Genomic DNA, 22677 nt, shown 5'->3' with positions numbered 1-22677 from the left:
CTCGCGTATTTTTTTTTTTTTTTTTTTTTTTTTTTTTTTTTTTTTGGATAGCCCTAGATGTCCTGAAACTTGCCTTGTAGACCAGACTGGCCTCGAACTCACAGAGATGCATCTGGGATTAAAGGTGTGTGCCACCATGCTTGGCTCAGTCTTTAAATTAAAAAAAAAAAAATAGCTGGGCAGTAGTGGCATACACCTATGATCCCAGTACTAGGGAGGCAGAAACAGGTGGATCTCTGAGCTCAAGGCCAGTCTGGTCTGCAGAGTGAGTTCTAAGACAGACAGGGCCACACACACACACACACACACACACACACACACACACACACACACACAAACCCTGTCTCAAAAAACAAAAACAGAGAAAACAGTCATAATCTCAGCACTTGGGAAGCAGAAGCAGTTGCTCTGTATGAGTTTAAGGCCAGCCAAATTTACATAGTAAGACCCTGTTTCAGGAACAAAACAGCAGCAAACATACTCATACCACATTCTGCATACATGCCTCTTCGTACACAGAGGAGTGTTGGAGTAGCACTTGCCTCCCTAGCATGTGGGAGAGACTGGAGTCCAATATCACAAATAAATAAACAAATGCCCCAAACTCAGGTAACAATAGCAACAAACATAATACAATTGAAGTAGAGAGAGATGGGTGGCAGGGGCTGCCCATGGTGGCTGGTGATGAAGCCGCATTTCAGGTTTGATTAAAAGGCAGGGTCTTATTCCATTTCCCAGGCTGGATTTGAAATTATGGTAATCCTCCTGCCTCAGCCTCCAGAGTATTGGAGATTACAGACATTGAGCCACCATACCCTGCAGCAAATGCCTTTTTTTTTCTTTGCTTTTAAGACAGTGTCTCACTGCGTAGCCCTGGCTGGCCTCAAGCTTACAGCAGTCCTCCTGCCTCTGCCTCACATGGCTGGGGTTACGTACATATATCATGCCTGGCACAAATAACATTTGAAACGGCATTGTAGAGGCTGCAGGCATGGCTCAGTGGTAGAGCATGTGCTTAGCCAAGAACCAAACTTGAGTTCCAGCCCCAGAGACAGAAAAGAAAAGAAAACAAACAAAATGCCAGTGATTCTGGATTTTGGAAGCAGAATTTTGCATTTTCCCAGGTTGGTTGCAGCTTTGGTTCTGAACTCTATGGTCCAAAGCACAGTGACAGCCAAGACAAAATGGGGGAAGTATTGAGGAGAAGGAAAGGCAGCCCAGCCCAGTATTACTCCCTGGTTCTGTACGCCATCTCAAAGGCCAGCCAAGGTGTTCCAGTCTATTCCTTCTGCACATTCGCCCGAAAGCCAACTGAAATTTATAGCATAGCACTAGGGTAAAAATAGTCCCATGACTCATGCATTCATGCGCTCCGTAAATATTTACTGCACACCAATTCCATGGCTGCCTGCACCAGCGCTGGGGACACAAGAGGCAGGCTCCTGGAGGCAGCAGCTTGTGTGCACCGGGACACATCCCGTGGCTGGGGAAGCCTGGGATGGACTTGGTGTCTTGGTGCCTGCACACTGACCTGGCTTTATGCCCAAGTCCTGTCTGGCCTGACTCCTGGGTGCAGCCTCCCGGGATTAAGTGTAGCATTTCTGTGGCCTTTATATTGTTTTGGAAGGTTGTGTGCAGCCAAAGATGACCTTGAACTCTAATCCTCCTGCCTCAGCCTCCTTGTGCTGGGGTTATGGGCATGCATGCAGTACCACCTGACTGCAGGGCTTGGGCAATCTTTCCTGTGGCCTTGCTAAGGCTTCTCTGTGCCAGGGCCCCGCCCATGGCACAACAGCGTTGTGACTGTGGCTTGCTGCTGGTCTCCATGGGAGCAGTAGAAGGAGGAGGAAAGTTCATTGTGAGCTGGCTATTTCCCAAGGCCCAGCTGTCTTCAGAGACCACGCTTTCAAACAAGACTGTGTGGTTCAGTTTGGGTCACGCTGTTTATACCATGACCTGGAGCAAGTGAGTGCCTCTCTGAGAAATGGCTGAGTTTACACCTCTAGGACTTGTTGTTTGGATTTTTATTTTACAAAAAAAGTATTTTACTTGTTTTTATTTGCATGTGAGTGTTTCTCCTTCATGTACGCATGTGTACTGCATGCCTGGTGTCCAGGGAGGTCAGGAGGGTGTGTCAGATCCTGAGAGGCTGGAGCTGCAGAAGGCTGGGGCAGTCTGACAGTGCTGCTGTTAGTCACTGATCTGGTCCCTAACAACGGCGCGAGCCTCTCTCCAGCCCGTTTGGTTTTCTGAGACTTGGTCTCACTATTATCATGTAGCTCTAGCTGGCCTGGAACTCACAGAGCTTCCCCTGCCTCTGCCTCCTGGGTGTTAGGATTAAAGGCTTGTGTCACCACACTGGCTGTTCTGTGTGTTTTTGAGACATGATTTCCCCATGAACGTGCAGTGATCCTCCTGCCTCAGCTTTCCTGGACTGGTATTACAAGCAGCTGCTCATAGCTGTGAAGAAGGAATGGGTGATTGTGTGTGTCATTTGTGGACCTTGACACTTGGCCCCGTGGATATATAGGAGTAGTATTATACTGTGGGGGAGGTGTGCGCTGGTGGGTCAGGACCATTGCGGGGAGCCTGGTGTGTGCCCTGCCCCTATCCTTAGGTTCCTTCCGAAGCTGCCAGTCTAGGAGCTTGGAGGTGGCGCTTTGAAGTGGGGTGGCATGGCAAAACTCTGGACCATAGCCTATCTTTGTCCTTCCCATTTTAGATTTTATAGGAAATTGTTGAAATAGGAGCGGCAGGGCTGCGTCCCCGGCACCCGGCCGCCTGCATGGCTAGTTTATACCCAGAAATAATTACACGGAAACTGTATTCTTTCAAACACTGCCTGGCCCGGATAGTTCCAGTTCCTTATGGCTAGCTCTTACATATTGTTCTAACCCATTTCTAATATTCTGTGTAGCCCACGAGCTGGCTTACCAGGGAGGATCTTAACCTGCGTCTGTCTGGAGCGGGAGAACCATGGCGACTCCTCACACAGCTTCTTTTTCCCAGCATTCTCCTCTGTCTACTCCGCCTACCTAATTTTCTATCCAATAAAATGGGCCAAGGCAGTTTCTTTATTAATAAGAAATCACTCCCACATCATTTCCCCTTTTTCTGTTTAAACAAAAAAGAAAGGCTTTAACTTTAACATAGTAAAATTACATATAACAAAACAGTTATCAAGTAAGAATTACAGTTACAATATTTATATCTATTTTATCTCTTATCATAACTAAGGAAAACTATAACTAACCATTCTTCAACTCCATCAAAGACTCCAGAAGGATATAATATTACCTATCAAACAAGAAATAAGAAAACTCTAGAAATGACAGAGACATCTCGCTGCCTGGACAGTCACCCAAAGTTCCTCTGTACCGTTGGGGCATCCATCTTCGGCCTACAGGCCCATAGTATCCAGCAGACATTCTCATCAAGCAAGAAATTCCAAAGACAGTTCAGTCACTTTTTGCTGTGTCCTGCAGAATGTCTCACAGACTCTTTCATGAAGCAGGAACCCCAAAAGGTCATCTCACCTTTAGGCAAGTTCAGCAGTCCTCTCTCTGCGGGTTCTCTGTGTCCAGTTTATGCAACAGTCCAGGCAAGAGCAGTTTCTTGCCCAAATGGCTATCAAACTCCATAAGGATTCTCTTCGATGCCCATCTTCCTCTTGAAATAGATTGGTGCTGCCAGGAGCAAATGTGTCTCATTGTCATGAAAAACCCTAAGTTATTAAAATATCTTAAATGCCATATTCTGCAGCCTTTGAAAGATATGAAGAATGCCTATCTAACTAAAATATCTCTCTATATATCTAGAAAATCTAACTAACATGACTACAAGCTTAAGTATTAGCGATGATTATCCATTAACAACCTATATTTCCTAATTATACATTACATTTTTAAATGAACTACACAATCACAATACCTTAATCAAGATCAAAAATACATATACATATAACAAAATTGACCATAAAATCCATACCAATGCAAATTATTCATATCTATATCATATCCCCCTTTAAATGTAAAAGAACATTTATAAACAATATTTGGGAACATGGGCGTAGTTTTTTCTCTCCAAACTGCTTCCTGCTGAATAGGGGCGTCGTTAATTAGGTTGTTCATGATATAACCTGTATGCTAGTTTCATCTCAGTTGGCAATTGAGCGAAGCAATTTTTTGAGGGTATTCACAGCAACCTTTCAGGAGGGCGTGGTCTATCATACCAAATCGGAATAGATGCAATCCACAGGGTCTCATCCTCTGCAAAAACAAAAGAAGACCCTCTCCAAAGCATCATATCCTTAGACCCAAATTCTGAAATCATAATACCCTCATGAAATCCATTTTGGTTTAGCTTGGCAGCCCATATAATGAAATGTCTCTCTGTACTTAGCTCCTTCACAGTCAAAAATTTTAAAGAAAACACAATGTACATAATCCAGACTCTCTGTGAATTTTCCATTTTTACGTGGCTTATTTTTCTTTATTTCTCTTAATCTATAACTATCTGTACTTCTGTACTCTGTCTCTTTAAAGACTTTACCCTTTTTCTTTTTAAAACATTAACTTTATTCTTTATATTCTTTTTCTTCTCTTTCCCAAGCCTACGTACATTCATCCAACAATGTGATCCATAAAGGTCTTTTATGTCTGAATCTGTCCTATTGTGAATCTGTAATTTTTTTTTACTATCCAGGAGCACTTCTTAAAATGTTAAGCAATTCTTAAAAACTTAAATTGCACCATGTACAGGTAATACGGTACTGCCTGTGTCCTGCCCAGTCTAAACCTTAACTGCACTGTTATTATGGCAATTACTGTAGTTCCTGCTTGAGGTCAGCACAGTGCAGCATGGAGCAGCCTCATTTGGTGCCCCTGAACCATTCACAGTTCCAGGCACACAGCAGTCCACATTGGAGCCGCAATCAGCAGTTTAATTCTGAGACTGAGTGTGCAGCACAGAAACTCTTTTCATCCAAGTTACAGCCAAATCTGACAGGCAGAGCAGTGCGCAGTCTGAAAATGCATCTCTGTATGGCGGCAGGAATCCACCATGCTCTTCCGCCTGCCTAAGCCTGATTCTGTCTTCTGCCCAGGTGCAGGCGGGGAGCGCTGAGCCATCGGCATGGTCTCAGAGCACTCTCCTCCGATCCCAAGCGGGAACACAAACATCCAGTCCCATAATTTTTTTGTTTGTTTTAAATTAAGCTCTCTCAGGTTTTTAAGTGGATTTAACCCATCACGTCTGGGCGCCACTCTGTTGAAATAGGAGCGGCAGGGCTGCGTTCCCGGCACCCGGCCGCCCGCATGGCTAGGTTATGCCCCAAAATAATTACACGGAAACTGTATTTTTTTAATCACTGCCTGGCCCATAAGTTCCAGCCTCTTATTGGCTAGCTCTTACATATTGTTCTAACCCATCTCTAATATTCTGTGTAGCCCACGAGCTGGCTTACCAGGGAGGATCTTAACCTGTGTCTGTCTGGAGTGGGAGAATCATGGCGACTCCTCACTCAGCTTCTTTTTCCCAGCATCCTGTTCTGTTTTCTCCGCCCCACAGCAGGATGACCTTTTGTGTTATTTATTTATTTATTTTCTGTATACAATATTCTGTCTACATGTATGCCTGCAGGCCAGAAGAGGGCACCAGACCTCAATACAGATGGTTGTGAGCCACCATGTGGTTGCTGGGAATTGAACTCAGGACCTTTGGAAGAGCAGACAAAGCTCTTAACCACTGAGCCATTGCTCCAGTCCCCCTTTTGTTTTGTTTTATGACAAGGTCTCTATGTAGCCTTGACTGGCCTGGAACCTGCTATGTAGACCAGGCTGGCCTCAAACTCAGAGATCCTTTTGCCTCTGCCTCCCAAGTGCTGGGATTAAAGATGTGCACTACCCTGCCTGGCTCAGCTTTTATTCTTTTTTGTTTTTCAAGACAGAGTTTCTTTGTAGCTTTGGAGTTTGTTCTGAAACTCGCTCTGTAGACCAGGCTGGCCTCAAACTCACAGAGATCCGCCTGTCTCTGCCTCTCGAGTGCTGGGATTAAAGGTGTACACCACCACCGCCTGGCCCAGCTTTATTTTTTAAATAGGTCTGCATGCGCGTGTGTGATGGAGGGAGGGAGGAAGAGAAAGAGACCAGTGATTCAGGAGGAGGCCAGAAAAAAAAAACTCCCCTGGAGTTGAGTCAGAGGCCATCATGAGCTGTCCAGTATTCTGGGAACTGAACTTGGGTCTTCTGTGAGAAAAGCACACACTCCTAACAGCTGGACCATCTCTCTAGTCCCTAAATTTTACTGTTATGGTGATGATGATGTTTGTGCCATGGCGTGCATGTGCAGGCTGGAGCACCACCTTTGGGAGTCAGTTCTTCCTCCCTGATAGCTTCCAAGGTTTTCAGCTTCAGCTTCAAATGCTGCTTTTTACCTGCTGAGCTGTCTTGCTGGTTGCTGGCTTTATGTTTTAATCTGGTTAAAAGCTGTTTTCAGAAAATGAGAAAGTTGTTTTATTAAAAAAAATTTTTTTTTCAGTTGTGAAGCATAGCTATAAGATACTCGGCCTCGAGAGAAGGAAGGCCCAGAGGTTTAGAGCACTGGTTGCTCTTGAGGAGGGCCTGAGTTGATTCCCAGCAACCACACGACAGTTCACAACCACTTGTAACCCTCCTTCTAGGGGATCCAGGGCCCTTTCTGGCTTCTCCTGGCATCAGGTACACACACACACACACACACACACACACACACACACAGTGCTTTTACATACATGTAGGTAAACAGAACATGCACACATGTAACATAAGTCTCAGAAAGAAAGACTTTCCATAGTCAGACCTGGTAGTGCAGAGCTTTAGTCCAGACACTCAGGAGGCAGAGGCAGGGGGATTTCTGTGAGTTTGAGGCCAGCCTGGTCTACATAGTAAGTCTAGACCAGCCAGGGCTACATAGTGATCCTGTTTCCAGCAAACACACACACAACAAGGAAAACCTATGACTAATTGAATTCCTGTTATGTGCTAAGTACTCTCCTGTACCATGGACATAACTCCAAATTCTTAAGAATGACAGGTCCCATCTCTGATTCCAGCTGGCCTTTGTTAAGGACTTCTCTTTAACAAAGGCCATCTGGAATCAGAGATGGGAGCCCAAAGCCACACCATTATTGTCTACCTGGGCTGGAGTTGGCACTTGGGTGTGTTTGCCTTGAAACCTCACTCCTCCCACAGGACCCAGGCACTGTGGAATTGTGTCTATCCTTCAGCTTCTTGTTCTTTTTGTTGTTGTTGTTGTTTTTTTTTTTTTTTTTCTGAGACAGGGTTTCTCTGTAGCTTTGGAACCTGTCCTGGAACTCCCTTTGTAGACCAACCAGGCTGACCTCAAACTCACAGAGATCCACCTGTCTTTGTGTCCCAACTGCTGGGATTAAAGCCATGTGCTATCACCACCTGGCCAGCTTCTCATTCTTAAAAGGCTCCCATCTCCTAGTCTGTCTAGAATGTGGGATAGAAGGTTTTGTTTGTTATTATTTATTTATTTACTTATTTATTTTTGCCTGGTGGTAGTGGTCCTTGCCTTTAATCCCAGCACTCAGGAGGTGAGGGCAGGCAGATCCCTGAGTTCAAGGCCAGCCTGGTCTGCAAACTGAGTTCCAGAACAGCCAGGACTGTTAAACAGAGAAACCCTGTCTTGAAAAAAATTTTGGTTGTGGTTGTATCAGGTGGCTTTCCCTTGGGTTTAAAGAGCACCCCAGCAGGGCTGGGATGTAGCATTGTCCAGGGAGTTCTTGTGTAGCCATGAGGCCCCACATTGGCTCGGCAGTACAACATAGACTGGGGGTGGTGGCACACGTTAATCATCTCAAGCACTGGAAGACGGAGGCAGGAGGATCAGAAGCTCATTGCCATTCTCAGTTACGTAGTGAGTCTGAAGCCATCGTAGGATGCATGAGACCGTCACAAATGAATTAACAAGAAAAGCAAAGTGTGGGCTGAGGCAGGAGGGTCATGAGTTCAGGTCAAGCCTGGGCAACAAAACTGATCATGAGTCCAGCACACATACACAAACCAAGGAAAACAGAAACAGAGCCACAGGTATTTTCTACTGATTTATCTGTTTATTTTATTATTTGTTTGTATGAGTGTGGCCTGAATGTAGAGGTCTGAGGGCAGTTCTTAGGAGGAAGCTCGCCGTGGGCTCTGGGAACTGAACTGAGGTCGTCGTGTAGAAAATGCTTTCGCTCTCTTAGGCGCCTCTCCAGCTCTTACATATGATATGAAGGATTGTGGGAGAGGGAGAATTACCAGGAATTCTACATGTGAAGTAGTCTGCTGCCTGTGAGCGGAATCTCCTCCCTCCCTTGTCCGTCCCTCCGGCTCTCCCTCGTCTCCTCTTGCCTTGCTTCTAGCACTCAGGTCACACAGCTTCAGCTCGTGCCCCCTCATGGCCAGCGCGGTGACTGTCCCTGCAAGCAGGCTAGGGTGAGAAGAATGTGGAGTCCCCAGGGCTTCTTGTATGGCTTCTGGCCCTAGAACAACCTAGTGGCTTGCGGTGGTTACTGGCTGTGGCACCTGTCTGTATCCCAGCATGCTCCACCCAGCTGAGTTTACTGGAATGAGGATGCTATTTTTAAGAAAGAGCATTGTGTTTCATCATGGAAATTTTGAGCTTCTGAGCAGGCAGCTGGCTGGCTGGCTCTGCTTTGGGGTCCTGCTACACATGGACCCCATGGGCTTAGCTCTGACCCCTGAGCATCCCACCGACACCCGACCTGCAGGAGGAAGGGGAAAAGGAGGGTCCGCGGCCGACTGGCATCATGTGAGTCACAGCAGCTGTATCTGGCTGGTTTCACTTTGCTTGGTGATATCGCAGGGGCTGGCAGTCTGGGAATTTCCTCCTCCCAGCCTGTGCATACAGGAGTGTGGAGTGAGCATCCCAAGCATGGATGTGGGGCTTTCACTGTAGCCTTAGGGGGCTCGTGATGGTCAGGTCCCCTGTTTATAAACTCTCGTGAAGTGGCTTCTCACGGTGGCTTTACTGGGCTGGTGGTAGAGCCCCATGTATTCCTTTGCTTGTGACTGGGAGCCAGGATCAGGGTGCTGGAGGGTTGGTGCCGATGACCAGTGCTTTGGGAAGAGCTGGGCAGGGAGTGGCTTCTCTGGTCCTTGCTCTTGCAGCTGGCCACTGGCCCATCGCCAGGTTCTCTAGGTACACAGACATGGCCTTTCTGCCTTGTGCCTTTAATGTTTACTAAAAAGAGAATAATTGGCATGGGGAGAAGATCCCCACTGTTCTTTATGTAATAGTCTTGATGGAGCAGGGACCCTCACAGGTCAAGATCAGAGCTGGCTGTTGCTCATTATCTTGGCTTATGGTCTTCATTCTGCACCCCCTGCTCCCATCTGTAAAATGTACAAAAACCATTCTTCCTGAAGTATATAAAGTTTCTTAGCTTACATCTTTTTTTATTTTTCAATGAATGTTTTTTTGAAATAATTTTGGGTTTTGGGATTGCACTAATTATGTTTCTGGATGGTGTGATTAAATACCTCACGAAACTGCTTCACGAGGAAGACTTTGTGTTCAGCTTATAGTCCATCAAGGTGGGGAAGCCATCGCCACCGGCGTGAGGCAGCAGGTCACACTGTGTCCACAGTCAGGACGCAGAGACCAGCGAGTGCTGGTGTCTGCAGGATCTCGCCTTTCTGTTCAGTTTGGGAGCCTGTGATGCTGCTGTCCCCATGCCACTCTTGGGGCTGCCCACATTTAGGGTGGTTCTTCCCACTTTCATTCACCCCATCTAGAAACTCCCTCATGGACACGCCCAGGGGCTTGTTTCTGTGGGGATCCTGAATCTTCCCCAGTAACTATCACAGGGATACAGCACTTTCTCTTTGGACCACTGCATCTTAGGTCACTGGAGGTTGGTTGTTATCCCAGGTTGGGTGGCTGCAGCCCTGCCCTGGCCAGGACCCTATAAAGAAGAAGCATTATGAGGCGAGTAGGACGGGTGTGGGTGTGGCTGTGCTGGTGTACGGGCCTGCGGGCATGCGTGGGCAAGACTTAGATGTGTGGGTAGATGTGAGTGTGGCTTAGATGCGAGTATGGCCTTGATAACATGGGTGTGGCCTTGATAGAATGTTGGCGTGGCCCTGATTTTGTGGACGTTCTTTCCTGTAGGTGCTGTGAGTGGCTGAGATGCTGCGGTGGAGGGGAGCCCAGGCCCCGTACTGTCTGGTTGGGACACCCCGAGAAGAGGGACCAGCGATACCCTCGAAATGTCGTCAACAACCAGAAGTACAACTTCTTCACCTTCCTTCCCGGGGTATGTGCAGCCGCGATTTGCTTTCCCCGCCGTGAGTTTGTGCCGTGGTTCTAGCCTCAGGGACCGTGGCTTCTGTGGTAGATTTCTCTCTGCTCTCTTTACCACTGACCCTTTCTTTATCTTCTGTGGCCGAGAGGCCTGCTCTTGCAGGGATGTCCGCCGTCTTCCTGACCAAGCTGTTCCCTGTTTGTTAGAATAACTTCTTGTTTATTGGTTATTTTGGAAACTTAACTTTATAGTCAAAATGCCAAAACAGTGATATTCAATGGTGCTTAAATTGTTAGCCTGTGCCACCACAGTGTAGGGGCCCGAGTCCCAGGTATTGGGCTCAGGATGTCACTGCAGTGTAGGGGACTGGGCCCTGGAAGGTTGGAGACTGAAAGGACAGAGCAAAAGTTCCAGCCTACCATCTCGAGAAGGAATTTAGATTTTTCTCTAATAAATGTTTCAGGAGGATGGGGAAATGGCTCATTTGGAACAGTACTTGGTGCAAACAGAAGGACTGAGTTGGGATCCCTAGTACTCACATAAACCCAGACATGGTGACACACAGCTGTAATCCCAGCATTCAGGGAGCAGAGCTGGGGACTCCTGGACTCACTGGCTAGCTTGTCTCCAAGTCAGTGAGCTACAAGGTCAGTGAGAGACCCTTCTCGAAACAAAGGTGCAGAGTGAGTGAAGAGACAGCAGCATTGGCCCCTGGCCTCCATGTACACTCACACACATGAGCACATGCATAGCAACATGTAAACACATGCCCACAACTGGAAGCCATGCTCACACCCATGGACCAGCACCCGCAGATGCTTTAGGGCAAGCAGCAGCCGCCCCCCCCCCCTTTCAGGAAGGAGGAGGAGTAACCATGCTTGCTATATTGCTATATTGTCTAGCTGACCTGAAACTCTCAGTGTAGACCCAAGCTGGCCTCAAACTCACGTCCGTCCGTCCACCTCTACTTCCCCGGTGTTGGCAGCAAAGATGCGCGTCACCACGCCCTGCTGCATTGTTTTTAGTTAGCATGTGTTATACACAGTAATGGGTCTCATGCATGTGTGTCATGTATTTTCACCATAGTCAACCTCTAACCCTCCCTCTGTTGCCCCTCTCTCCTTCCCACCAATCCCTTACTCTTCCCACGTAGCCCCCCTTCCACTTTCAGGCCTTTTCTCTTTTGGTGACTCATTGAATTTATTAGCGTTATTTATAGGTGCATTGGAGGTGACTAGTGGCTGTGCCCATGAAGAAAGCCTCTGCCTCTCCCCAGCAGCTATTAGTTGTCCTAGCTTTTCAGGGAGGGCGGGGCCAGTGAGCCCCTCCCCCATGGTGATGGAATGCTGACAGAGCCCACCTCCACTGTCTTCCTTTATGATGTTAACATTCTACTGTGGGAAGGGGACAGTGCCTTAGAGACCTTGTTGCTCATGCAGAGGACCTGGGTTCAGTTCCCAGCACCTACTTAAGCAGTTTACAACCACGCTTAGCTCCAGTTCCAGCAGCCCCAGCGCCCTCTTCTGGCCTCCTTGGGTACCAAGCACACGTATGGTCCAGATCTGCATGCAGGCAAAACACACATAAAATAAAACGAGTAGATTTAAAAAATAAAAATTAAAGCCGGGCGGTGGTGGCGCACGCCTTTAATCCCAGCACTCTGGAGGCAGAGGCAGGCGGATCTCTGGGAGTTCAAGGCCAGCCTGATCTACAAGAGCTAATACTGGGACAGGCACCAAAGCTACAGAGAAACCCTGTCTCGAATAAATAAATAAATAATAAATATTATAAATAAATAAATAAATATTAAAAAACTTCAATTGTGGGTCAGGTGTGGAGCACACCTTTAACTATAGCACTTGGGAAGCTGAGGCAGGAGATTTCTGTGAGTTAGAGGACAGCCAGGATTACAAAGAGAGGCTAGTCTTAATTAAGATTTCTATTGTGAAGGGACACTGTGGCCACGACAACTCGTGTGAAGGAAAACATTTAATGGGGTAGCTTAGTGTTCACAGGTTCAATCCATTATCATGGCAGCATACAGGCAGACACGGTGCTGGAGAAGGAGCTGAGAGTTCTCAACAGGCAAACGTAGAAACCTAAACTTCTAGCTGACAGTGGTGGCTCACACCTTTAGTCCCACACTTGGGAGGCAGAGGCAGGTGGATTTCTGTGAATTCTAGGCCAGTCTGGTTTACAGAGCTCCAGGACAGCCAAGGCTACACAGAGAAACCCTGTCTCGAAAAACAAACAAATAAACAAAAAAGCCCCTAAATTTTTTTTACCATGGAAGCCAGATGGGATGGCTCAGTGGGTGGAGGCGCTTGCTGCCAGGCCTGAGAACCCAAGTTCTGACCTACATGGAAGAGAAAGCAAACTGACTTCTGCATTTTGCCTTCTGATCTCTACATGTGTACCATCATGGTGTGCACTGCCCCCTTTAATAAAATAAAGAAATGCAATTTTAAAATCCCATTGGTGGACATAATTTCAGTTTTGTTTTTTTAATTTTTTTGGAGACAGGGTTTCTCTGTGTAGCCCTGGCTGTCCTGGAACTCGTTTTGTAGGCCAGGCTGGCCTCGAACTCACAGAGATCCACTTGCCTCTGTCTCTCAAGTGCTGGGATAAATCCCATGGATGGACATAATTTTTGCCTTCAAATTACAGCATAATGGTCTCTCACTAGAATCCTTTTCCAAACAGAGTTTTGTGTTGCCAGATGTACTTCTAAAATACATAGTTTAAGAAATAAAACAGTATTGGGTATGTGGCACGGGCCTTTAATCCCAGCACTTGGAGGCAGAGGCAGGCGGATCTCTGTGAGTTCGAGGTCAGCCTGGTCTACATAGCTAGTTCTAGGTTACATAGAGTGACCCAGTCTCCAAAAACAAAACTAGAAGGGAAATAAGATATGAACCAGGGATGGCTCAGTGGTTAAGGCCTGTGCTGCCAAGTCTGAGGGCCTTAGTTCTGTCCCTCCCTATGACCAATGTGGTGGGAGGAGAGAGCCGATTCCTGTACTCACATGGTATATACACACACATACACACACACACAACCACAATGAAACTCTCAGAATCCGATGGGCATAGTAGTATCCCCTGTGTGATCGTCCCCATTACCTTCTCTGTGTCTTGCATTCGCAATTTTCTTTTTGAGACAGGCTAGATACCACTTCCTAGGTAGCCAAGGATAACCCTCCCGCCTCTGGCTCCCTGGTGTTGACATTCTAGGCGTGCACCACCACACCGAGTTTATCCGGTGCTGGGATTGGAGTCCAAGATGTCATGCATGTGGCGGGGGTGGGGTGTATGGACATCGACAACCCACAGCTCTCCCCACTGAGCCACACCCCAGCCTCTGCAGCTGTTATTTCTCTTGCTCATATCTGCCTTCCTAGAGCACACAGGACTGCTTAGTCCTTGTTTATGTAGGCAGCTTGTCAGCTGCCTTCTCTGCAGGGGTGCTTTGCCCTCTGCCCTCCCTCTGAGCCTGCCCAGCTACCACACCTAGAAGGTGCTAATGTCGCCTGCTCACCTTTCCAGGTGCTCTTCAGCCAGTTCAGATACTTCTTCAACTTCTACTTCTTGCTTCTCGCCTGCTCCCAGTTCGTCCCCGAGATGAGACTCGGCGCCCTCTATACCTACTGGGTTCCACTGGTGAGTAGTTCAGCCTCTGGTTTGCAGACGGAAAGTTCTTGTTTCTGTCCCCTGGGCATCTGGGCCTGCACAGTGGCTTTTTAAGGGACATGTTGCTCTTAAGCCAACATGCTGGGTTATCCCATCTTTAGTATTTAGCTGCAGGTCAGGCACTGTCAGGATCCAACTGCAGCAGAGCCAGTTAGGTGCCCCAGATGTTCATTCAGCTGTCGACTCCATGGCCCTGTTTCAGCCAGGAAAACGCTTGCTCTTTGTGGTGTGGTTCTAGATTTGAGTGGCAGAGTGCAGACAAACTCTCGTTCCTCACAGATGGTGGTTGGTCTGTCACTTTGCCCCAAGTATGGGAGACTACAGTTGGTCTCAGCAGGGTCACCTCGTCCCTTCTCTCGGCAGGGCTTCGTGCTGGCTGTCACCATCATCCGTGAGGCAGTGGAGGAGATCCGATGCTACCTGCGGGACAAGGAGGTGAACTCCCAGGTCTACAGTCGGCTCACGTCACGAGGTCAGCCTGGGCAGTGCTGGTAACTTGGCCACTGCTGCAGACAGCCGGGGGAGCAGAGTTGTAGGTCCAGCCTTGTGAAGCTTGCTCAGACGCTAGAGGACAAGTTCTGGCCACTGCCATTGTGCTCCTGAGAGTTAGTCCTGTCGTCCTCACTCACTGGCTCACCTTTCCCTTCCCTTCACTGGCTGAGAAGCAGGGAGCGTCCCGTTCATGTGATCCTGAGCGGCCTTATTTTTATATTTATTTATCGTGCATGTGCGTGTTGGTGTGTGTGTGGGGTGTATGATGTGTGCATATGGAGGTCAGGGAGCAGCTTGCAGAAGCCATTTCTCTACTTCTACCCTGTGGGTCCCTGGGATCAATGTCAGGTTCCTAGGCTTGGTGACAAGTGCCTTTACCTGCTGGCCCCTGAACAACTTGTAAAAACATCATTTAGGAGCTGGGGGCGTAGGTAAGTCAATAAAGTGCTTCCCTTGCAAGCAGGAGGACCTGAGCTTGACCCCTGAGCTGCCGTGAAAATCCAGGAGTGACAGCATGTGCCATGATCCCAGCATCAAGGAGGCAGCCCGGTCTACGTATTGAGCTCCGGGTCATACAGGGCTACAGAGTAAGACTGTCTCACAAACAAAAAGTGTTTACAAAAGTAACAACAGGTTGAGGGTAGGACAGAGCCAGTGAGGCCCAGAGGCTGTTGGAAGGTCAGTTCTGAGATCGGGAAGCTTCCATACCGAGGGCGGCACAGGCAGGAAGGGAGACAAGGGGGCCCAAAGCCAACCAGGCTGCAGTACAGGCCTTGTCTGCTGTTCTAAGGGACTCCGAGGAGCTGTTGTGGGTGGGAGGGGAGAGTTTCCTCTTTCTTACCCATTGCTCATGCTATGATCGAGGTTCTAGAATAAAGGAAAACATTGTGTTCAAGAGGGCAGAATGAGGTAAGGCAGAGCTGAGGATGCAACCCAGGCCTGCCTGAATATAAGGCTTCCCCCTTTAGGTCAGGGGCACGGTATTGTGCGAGTCAAGGGAGCTTTGGCGTGTGATGAGCTCAGCCGCTCCTGTGTGCACAGCCCTAATGCTAGTGTGCAGGGAGCTCTTGATCTCAAGGTTTTTTTTTTTTGATTTTTCAAGACGGTTTCTCCATAGCTTTTTGGTTCCTGTCCTGGAACTAGCTCTTGTAGACCAGGCTGGCCTCGAACTCACAGAGATCCACCTGCCTCTGCCTCCAGAGTACTGGGATTAAAGGCGTGCACCACCACCGCTTGGCTGATCTCAAGTTTTTACATTTTTCTTTTCATATGTGTGTGTACATGCACGTGCGTGCTCAAATGAGTTCTTGAGACCTTTTAATTTAATTTTATTTTTTTTTAGAACACTACTCTTTTTTTTAATATTTATTTTTTTTTTATTTTGTATACAATATTCTGTCTGTATGCCTGAAGGCCAGAAGAGGGCGCCAGACCTCTTTACAGATGGTTGTGAGCCACCATGTGGTTGCTGGGAATTGAACTCAGGACCTTTGGAAGAGCAGGCAATGCTCTTAACCACTGAGCCATCTCTCCAGCCCTTAATTTTATATTTTTATAGCAGAAGTTTAATTCTTTGGGGGGTTGTGCCTGTGAGGTAGGATGAGAGACACGGGCTAGAGGGGTGTGTACATGTGAGGGGGTGAGAGACACAGGTTGGGGGTGTGAGAGGCACGGGCTAGGGCTTGCATTTTCACAGGTGAGTACTTGGTTCTTCATATGGGCCTCCCTTCCCGACTAACTCAGCACGAACGGCTAAGTGAAGCCGAGGTCATTAGTCTCGAATCGGTGCAAGCAGAGGTGTAATGAGCATTCTGGCCTCACTCCTGCTGGGGACATCTGGGCAGATGGCACACCAGAGGCCTGTGTGGAGTGTGCACACTCTCGAGCCTTCAGTCTCTTTAGGGCTGTGCTGTATACCAAACATGGTCCCTTGCCTCTCGAGCCCTGTTCTCTCGGGTCTCCCACTCTGCAGTGTCCCGTGAGCACTATAAACTGCAGAGTGCCCGTGGTCGGTGAGCGCATCTTCCTCCGAAGACCTCCTTTTTCAGTTCGATCTCCAAACTCCTCTGGCTGGTCCCTAGGCTTGGGAATGCCGCTCCTCTGACCCGGGTACTCTGCACGTCTTTAGGAAGTCCTGTCCCATTGGCTGTCATCAGCACGAAGGGATGCAGTCGTTAATGGGAACTTGTTCAGTTCATCGTTAGCTGAAGTCTAGACTGTTTAATGACTGAATATGGAATTAAGTGGTTTTTTTTTTAAATTAAAACATTTTTGGGGGGATTTCACCATGTAGACCAGGCATGAACTCACATAGATCCACCTTCTTCATAACTAGTTTAGTTATTAGTGTCTGTTGTGTGTGTGGTGGGGTGGAGATCGAACCCAGGATGTCAGGCTTGCATAGAGTGCTTTACTAGTCAAGCCAGGCTGCTGGCCCTCGAGATGGTCTTCTTGATATTCAATACTAAAACTCCTGCAGCAGAAATCCTCTAGGATAGGGCTTCAGACAGACTTAGCACAGATTTTTTCATAAAGTCTGACAGACGCAAAGTGATGCTTCAGTTTTTTCTTTGCTAATATTTAATATTTACTGTAATTCAGTGGTAAATGGATCCATTGTTCAGTGGAAAAACTGACCAGTATCTCACATTAAAGTTGCATAGTCAGCTGGGCAGTGGTGGTGGTGCGTGCTGGAGACAGAGGCAGGCAAATCTCTGAGTCTGAGGCCAGCCTGGTCTACAGAGAGTTCCAGGACAGCCAGGGCTACACAAAGAGACTCTGTCTGTGTGTAGAAACGGTGTACATGAGCACCTGGCACGCCTGTGGAAATCAGGACCATACAGGGGAGTTCTCATCTTTCACCGTGGGGTCCTGAGACTTGAGCTCAGGACAGGTGTGGCAACAAGCGTCTTCACCTGCTGAGCCATCTCCCCACCTCCTGCCCTGCTCATTTCCCCCCAAACTGCTTCCTGTCAGCCTGTTTGTTGTTTGGAGACATTGCCTGCTGGTGTTGACCATTGATATGTTCACTGAGAAGTCTCTATGACTTGAGTGTGAGCTGACAACATTTCAGCTCTAGCCTTCTGCTTTCCTTCCCCCCTCCCCTCCTCTCTCTGTCTCTGTCTCTCTCCTGACAGAGTTAAACAGAGGTGCTTTATGGCCACACTTTCCCCCTGGCTTGTTGTTCAAGTGAGCCTTTCCCTGGGCCTTGGAGCTGCTGATATTTGAATATGAAATTTCACCTTTACGCCTCTGAACTGGGGCCTGCGGAGGTGTTCTGATGTCAGCCCCAGGAAACGTACACATGAGTGGAATTTACAGCTCGTCACTGGCACGGTTAGATTAGAGAGTAATCCATTAGCCAGGGCCGATGAGGCCAGCCCACAGCAGCAGGCCTTGCCCTGCTCTCACTGTGAAAAATAGAATTGTAACTCGAGGTGTTCAGGGTCAAAAACCTGGCCCCCACGGCCCGGTGCCTTGAAACTTGTTTAAGGTTCCCCTTGTGGGGGAGGGATGGAGTGTGTGCAGGCATTGCCTGCTGCCGTCCAAGGAAACATCTGGCATCTCCCCGCCGCGGAGACAGAAGGTTCTTATTCTGGAGCTGTCATCCATGAAAGGTGAGCTCGGGTCCGTTGGTTTGCTTATGAAAAGCTTGGGGTCCAGCGCTGTAGAAATAAACAGCTGTGCCCATTGGCCGTTGGTCCCCTCTTGTAAACTGACTGCAAGCCTGCTGGGGAGGGGTGGTGAGACTGGGTGGGGCCGTTCTCAGAAGCTGGTTAATGGTCAGGGATGTGTCTGGAGAATTTTCCTCACCACGTTTGTAAGCATCTCATTTCAGCCTCTGCTGGAGTCTCCACCAATGCACTAGGAAAGCCTCAGGGCCTTGGGGCTGGCAAGATGTCAGTGAGGAAGGCATTGCTGCCAAGCCTGATGACCCGGGTCCGAGCTCCTCGGTCCACATGGTGGAGGAAGAGAACCAGTGCCTTTAAGTTGCCCTCTGACTTCCACACTCACGCTGTGACACACAAGTACTTACACACACACACACACACACACACACACACACACACACACAGTACCTACACATACATGCAGTACCTACCTACATACACAAAATAAACTAAATGCACGTGTGGAGACGTCTTAGAGCCTGGCAGTGGATGCTGGGTACAGGACTCTGGAGGGGAAAATGCAGATCCCAGGTCTTCACTTCTCAGGCTGCTTTCTGAGGACAATGCTTTTGCATTTTGTTATCTTCTCTTGAGCCTGCTGGAGAGTAGGCAAGGCTCAGTACAAAAAAAAAAAAATGCAGATTCTGTTTTAAATTTAAGCATAAAAACGTGTGTGTTTGTGTGTGTGTGTTGAGGTTAGAGTACAACTTTTAGGGATTCGTTCTCTCCTTCCATGTGGATCCCCAAGATTAAAGTCTGATTATACACTTGGCAGCAGGCACCTTTACTCACTGAGCCATCTCGTTGGCCCTTAGTTAAGGATTTTCAGCTCAGGCCCCGACTGCTTCCATGCTTTTTGCTCTGTTTCTCCTCTTCCTGTCCCACCCTCCTCCTGTTTTATGAACATTTCTGGAAGACAGTGGTTGATACACAATTAGGAGTCATAGGTTCTAAATTGCCTTTCGTTCCAGGAGTCAGCCTCAGTCTACCCCAATCCTTGTATTTCAGTGGCTTGTAAAATAGGGCAGGTGAGAGGACTAAGTGCATAAAGGCTCTTGTCACCAAACTTGGCAGTTTGAGTTCTGTCCCCAGGATTCATACAGCGGAAGGAGAAAACCAATCTGAAAGTTGTTATCCAGCCCCCACACATGTGCGTGTGTGCACCCCCCCTGCACACACACACACAGACACCACCATGTATGAGGCAAATCCAAGTTTTATGCTTGGCATCCACACTAATGTAACAGGTGTGGATCTAGGGATATCTTTCTTTTTATTTATTTTTGATGTTTTTATTTTATGTGTATGAGTGTTTGGCCTGCTTATATGTCTGTGCACCACATGTGTGCCGTGCCTATGGAGGCTGGAAGAGGGCGTGGACCCGTTGGAACTGGGGTTAACAGATGGCTGTGAGCCACCATAAGGGTACTGGGAATAGAGCCCTAGTCTTCTGGACGAGCAGTCAGTGCTCTTAACCATTGATCTATCTTTTCTGTCCTGGGGTTCTCTTGAAGATATTGACCTGTGACTCATTCCCCCACACCAAAAAAAAAAAAAAAAAAAAAAAAAAAAAAAAAAAAAAAAAAAAAAAAAAAAAAAAAGGAAGCAAATAAAACCCTAAAACAATGACAAAATGCTTGTCACAATCCCTGTAACAATTGCTTGATTGCTTGACACAATACAAGTATCCTAGCCATGTATGGGTCCTGTGGTCCCCTTGAGATCTTGCTTGTTGGGCCAGGTATTGTTTGCACGAAGGATTAACCTGTTGGGGAGACCTAGTAACTGCAAACCTGCTAAATTAAATGAAGTTTTGCTGAGGTAGAATAAATGGATTGATGGAGACAGAGTTTAAATGAACTGGTTTAAGTCAGGATTGGGTGTGGACCTGGGCATTTAAAATTTTTGAGTTAGAAAAGCAACCTCCCTCATGTTTATTGTAAAAAGAAAAGGTGTGAAGGATTTAGAAATAAGTCTCAGCATTACCAGAGTGAATCCCTGTAAAACCTGTGAGAGCTCCATCCTGTTCTCTGTCAATCTCTCTCTCTCTCTCTCTCTCTCTCTCTTGCTCTCTCTGTCTCTGTCTCTGTCTGTCTCTGTTTCTGTCTGTCTCTCTGTTTCTGTCTCTCTCTCTGTCTCTGTCTATCTCTGTCTCTGTCTCTCTCTCTCTCTCTCTCACACACACACACACACACACACACACACACATCCATGGCTAACAGCTTAGTAGTAAGTTAGGCCTCACCGTTGGTGGCTAAGCTCTGGACCCAGGTGTGGCCATTTGAGTCAGGCCGTTGGCATATATTTTGGTAATAAAAGTGAAGACAATATAAATCTAAGTTTGGTAAAGCTGGAATGAGTGTGCGCCTAAGGAGAAGTTCACTGGAGCCATGGTGGACTGGGCTAAGATCTAAGACACCACAGCTCTGGGCCTGGAGTCCTGGAAGGCTACTGTCTTCCTTTGCTGGTGCCCCCTGGTGGAGCTGCAATTTATCCGTCTCTGGAATGACCCAACCCTGGATCAAAAGGATGTGCTGCTTTTGTTTATTTTGAGACAGGATTCACTCTGTAGACCAGGCTTGCCTTGAACTCCCAGAGTCCCGCTGCCTCCACCTCCCAAGTGCTGAGATTAAATTTGTAGGCCATCATTCCTGGCCTTTTTTAAAAAAGAAAAGAACTGTTATATTTATGTGTGTGCTGGCGCCTGCCTCGGGACTTTAGTGATACATTGTTGCTGGTGCTGATGGATGTGTGTCCACTCTTAGGGTCCCGAGGTTACTTTTGTAGTAAGCAGGTACAGGGTTGATCTTCCCTTCCTCCAAGCAATAACCCAATAGCTACTTGCATCGTTTGTGTTGTATCAGGGTTTAGAAGTTTTGTAGCGAGCTCTGTTTGGGGACAGTGTTTGGTGAGTATGCCGAAGAGGTGAGCTCTGGATAATGTTTGGTGAGCATGCGCAGGAGGAAAGCAGGGTCTGCTCTCATGGCCTGATTCTCTTGCTACAGGTCTTGCTGAACCTGGAGCTGGCTGGTGAGTGAGCCCTGGGGTCAGCTCCTGTCTCCGCCCCCTCCCAGCACTGGGATTACAGATAAAAGAATGTCATACTTGTTTTTGTTGTTGTTTTAGGTTTTATTTTTTATTTGCGTGAGTGTGTGAGATAGGTGTGCAGGCACTGGAAGAGATCAGAAGAGGACATCTTGTCTCTCCAGAGCTGGAATGGCAGGCAGTTATGAGCTGTGATTGCTAGGAACTGAACTTCACCTCTGAGGGAACAGCAACTGCTCTTATTGGCAGATCATCTTTCAGGCTTTTACATAGGTTTTAGGGATGGAACTTGGGTCCTCCTGTGAGGACCCACTGAGTGGTCTCCCCTGCCCTGTGCATTTTATCTTGACGATTTATTAACCTCCTGGTGAATAATAACTGTGTCGTGGCACTGGTTGATTTAGAAATGATGAGCTGCGGCAGGGACAGCCCGTCTTTCCTGAAGGGCCTGAGTTCTGGTATCTGTGAACCAGAGCCTGGGTTTCTGGAGCCACTGGGGCCACTGGCAGACCTCCTCTTGGTGAGGTAGAAGCCGGAAGCGGGAGGTGGGCACTCGTCTGTCTTACTACCTGGTAGAATCTAAAGCAGTGGTTCTCAACCTTCCTAAGGCTGCGACCCTTTAATACAGTTCCTCATGTTATGGTGACCCCAACCATAACATTAATTTTGTTGCTACTTCATGACTAATTTTGCTACTGTTATGAATTGTGATGTAAATTTATGTGTTTTATGATGGTGTTAGGTGACCCCTGAGAAAGAATTGTTCAGCCATGAAGGGGTCACAACCCACAGGGTGAGGGATACTGATCTAGATTGCTGGAGACAGTGATGAGGGAGTATTGGTGATGAGGGAGTATTGGTGACGAGGGAGTATTGGTGACGAGGGAGTATTGGTGACGAGGGAGTATTGGTGACGAGGGAGTATTGGTGACGAGGGAGTATTGGTGATGAGGGAGTATTGGTGATGAGGGAGTATTGGTGATGAGGGAGTATTGATGACGAGGGAGTATTGGTTTGTTATCTTGCAGGGACTGTGAAGGTGAAGAGTTCAAACATCCAGGTGGGGGATCTCATCCTTGTGGAAAAGGTGAGTGGAGTCTGGAAGCTTCTTAGGGGCCAGGCATCACTGGGAGCCGGTGAATGGGGAGTGATCCACGGTGGGGAGAGCCCTGCCTGTGTTCTCTGCATTAGGTAGACTGATGAAAGAAACTCTTTGGGATGCTATGGGGAGAAAAACTTCTGTCCCATGAGACAGACACAAAGAGTTCCCCAAGGTGCCTATGTACTGGGGAGCCAGGAGCCCTGCCTGTAATGATAAACACAGCATTCATTTGGTTTTCTGCTTGGTATGTTTGTTTGGGGGGTTCAGAAAGAACCCCACTTAATCATGATGTCTTTTTTGTTAGTCAGTTTGCCACATTGGCACTTAAAAATATTTATTGAATTTGCTTTGTTGAACTGTTAACCT

General features: G+C 47.7%; 1 protein-coding gene across 4 annotated transcripts in view; it reads left to right on the top strand.

Annotated features, from left to right (window-relative positions):
* Window positions 1-22677, top strand: part of Atp9a (ATPase phospholipid transporting 9A (putative)) — a 95914-nt gene that overhangs the window by 20955 nt on the left and 52282 nt on the right. For 3 of the 4 annotated variants that reach the window (XM_050120180.1, XM_050120178.1, XM_050120179.1), the window contains exons 2-5: window positions 10180-10324; window positions 13858-13971; window positions 14365-14473; window positions 22238-22296. In XM_050120180.1, coding sequence (XP_049976137.1) covers window positions 10180-10324; window positions 13858-13971; window positions 14365-14473; window positions 22238-22296 — 427 coding nt within the window. Of the gene's footprint in view, window positions 1-8657; window positions 8818-10179; window positions 10325-13857; window positions 13972-14364; window positions 14474-22237; window positions 22297-22677 lie in introns of those variants that run through there. The other variant, XM_050120181.1, reaches the window with a different exon arrangement.

Source organism: Alexandromys fortis, unplaced genomic scaffold (assembly GCF_014885135.2).
Source record: "Alexandromys fortis isolate MF-2015 unplaced genomic scaffold, M_Fortis_MF-2015_v1.1 scaffold_141, whole genome shotgun sequence".
NCBI lineage: Eukaryota > Metazoa > Chordata > Mammalia > Rodentia > Cricetidae > Alexandromys > Alexandromys fortis.
This window is presented reverse-complemented; position numbering and strand designations above follow the sequence as displayed.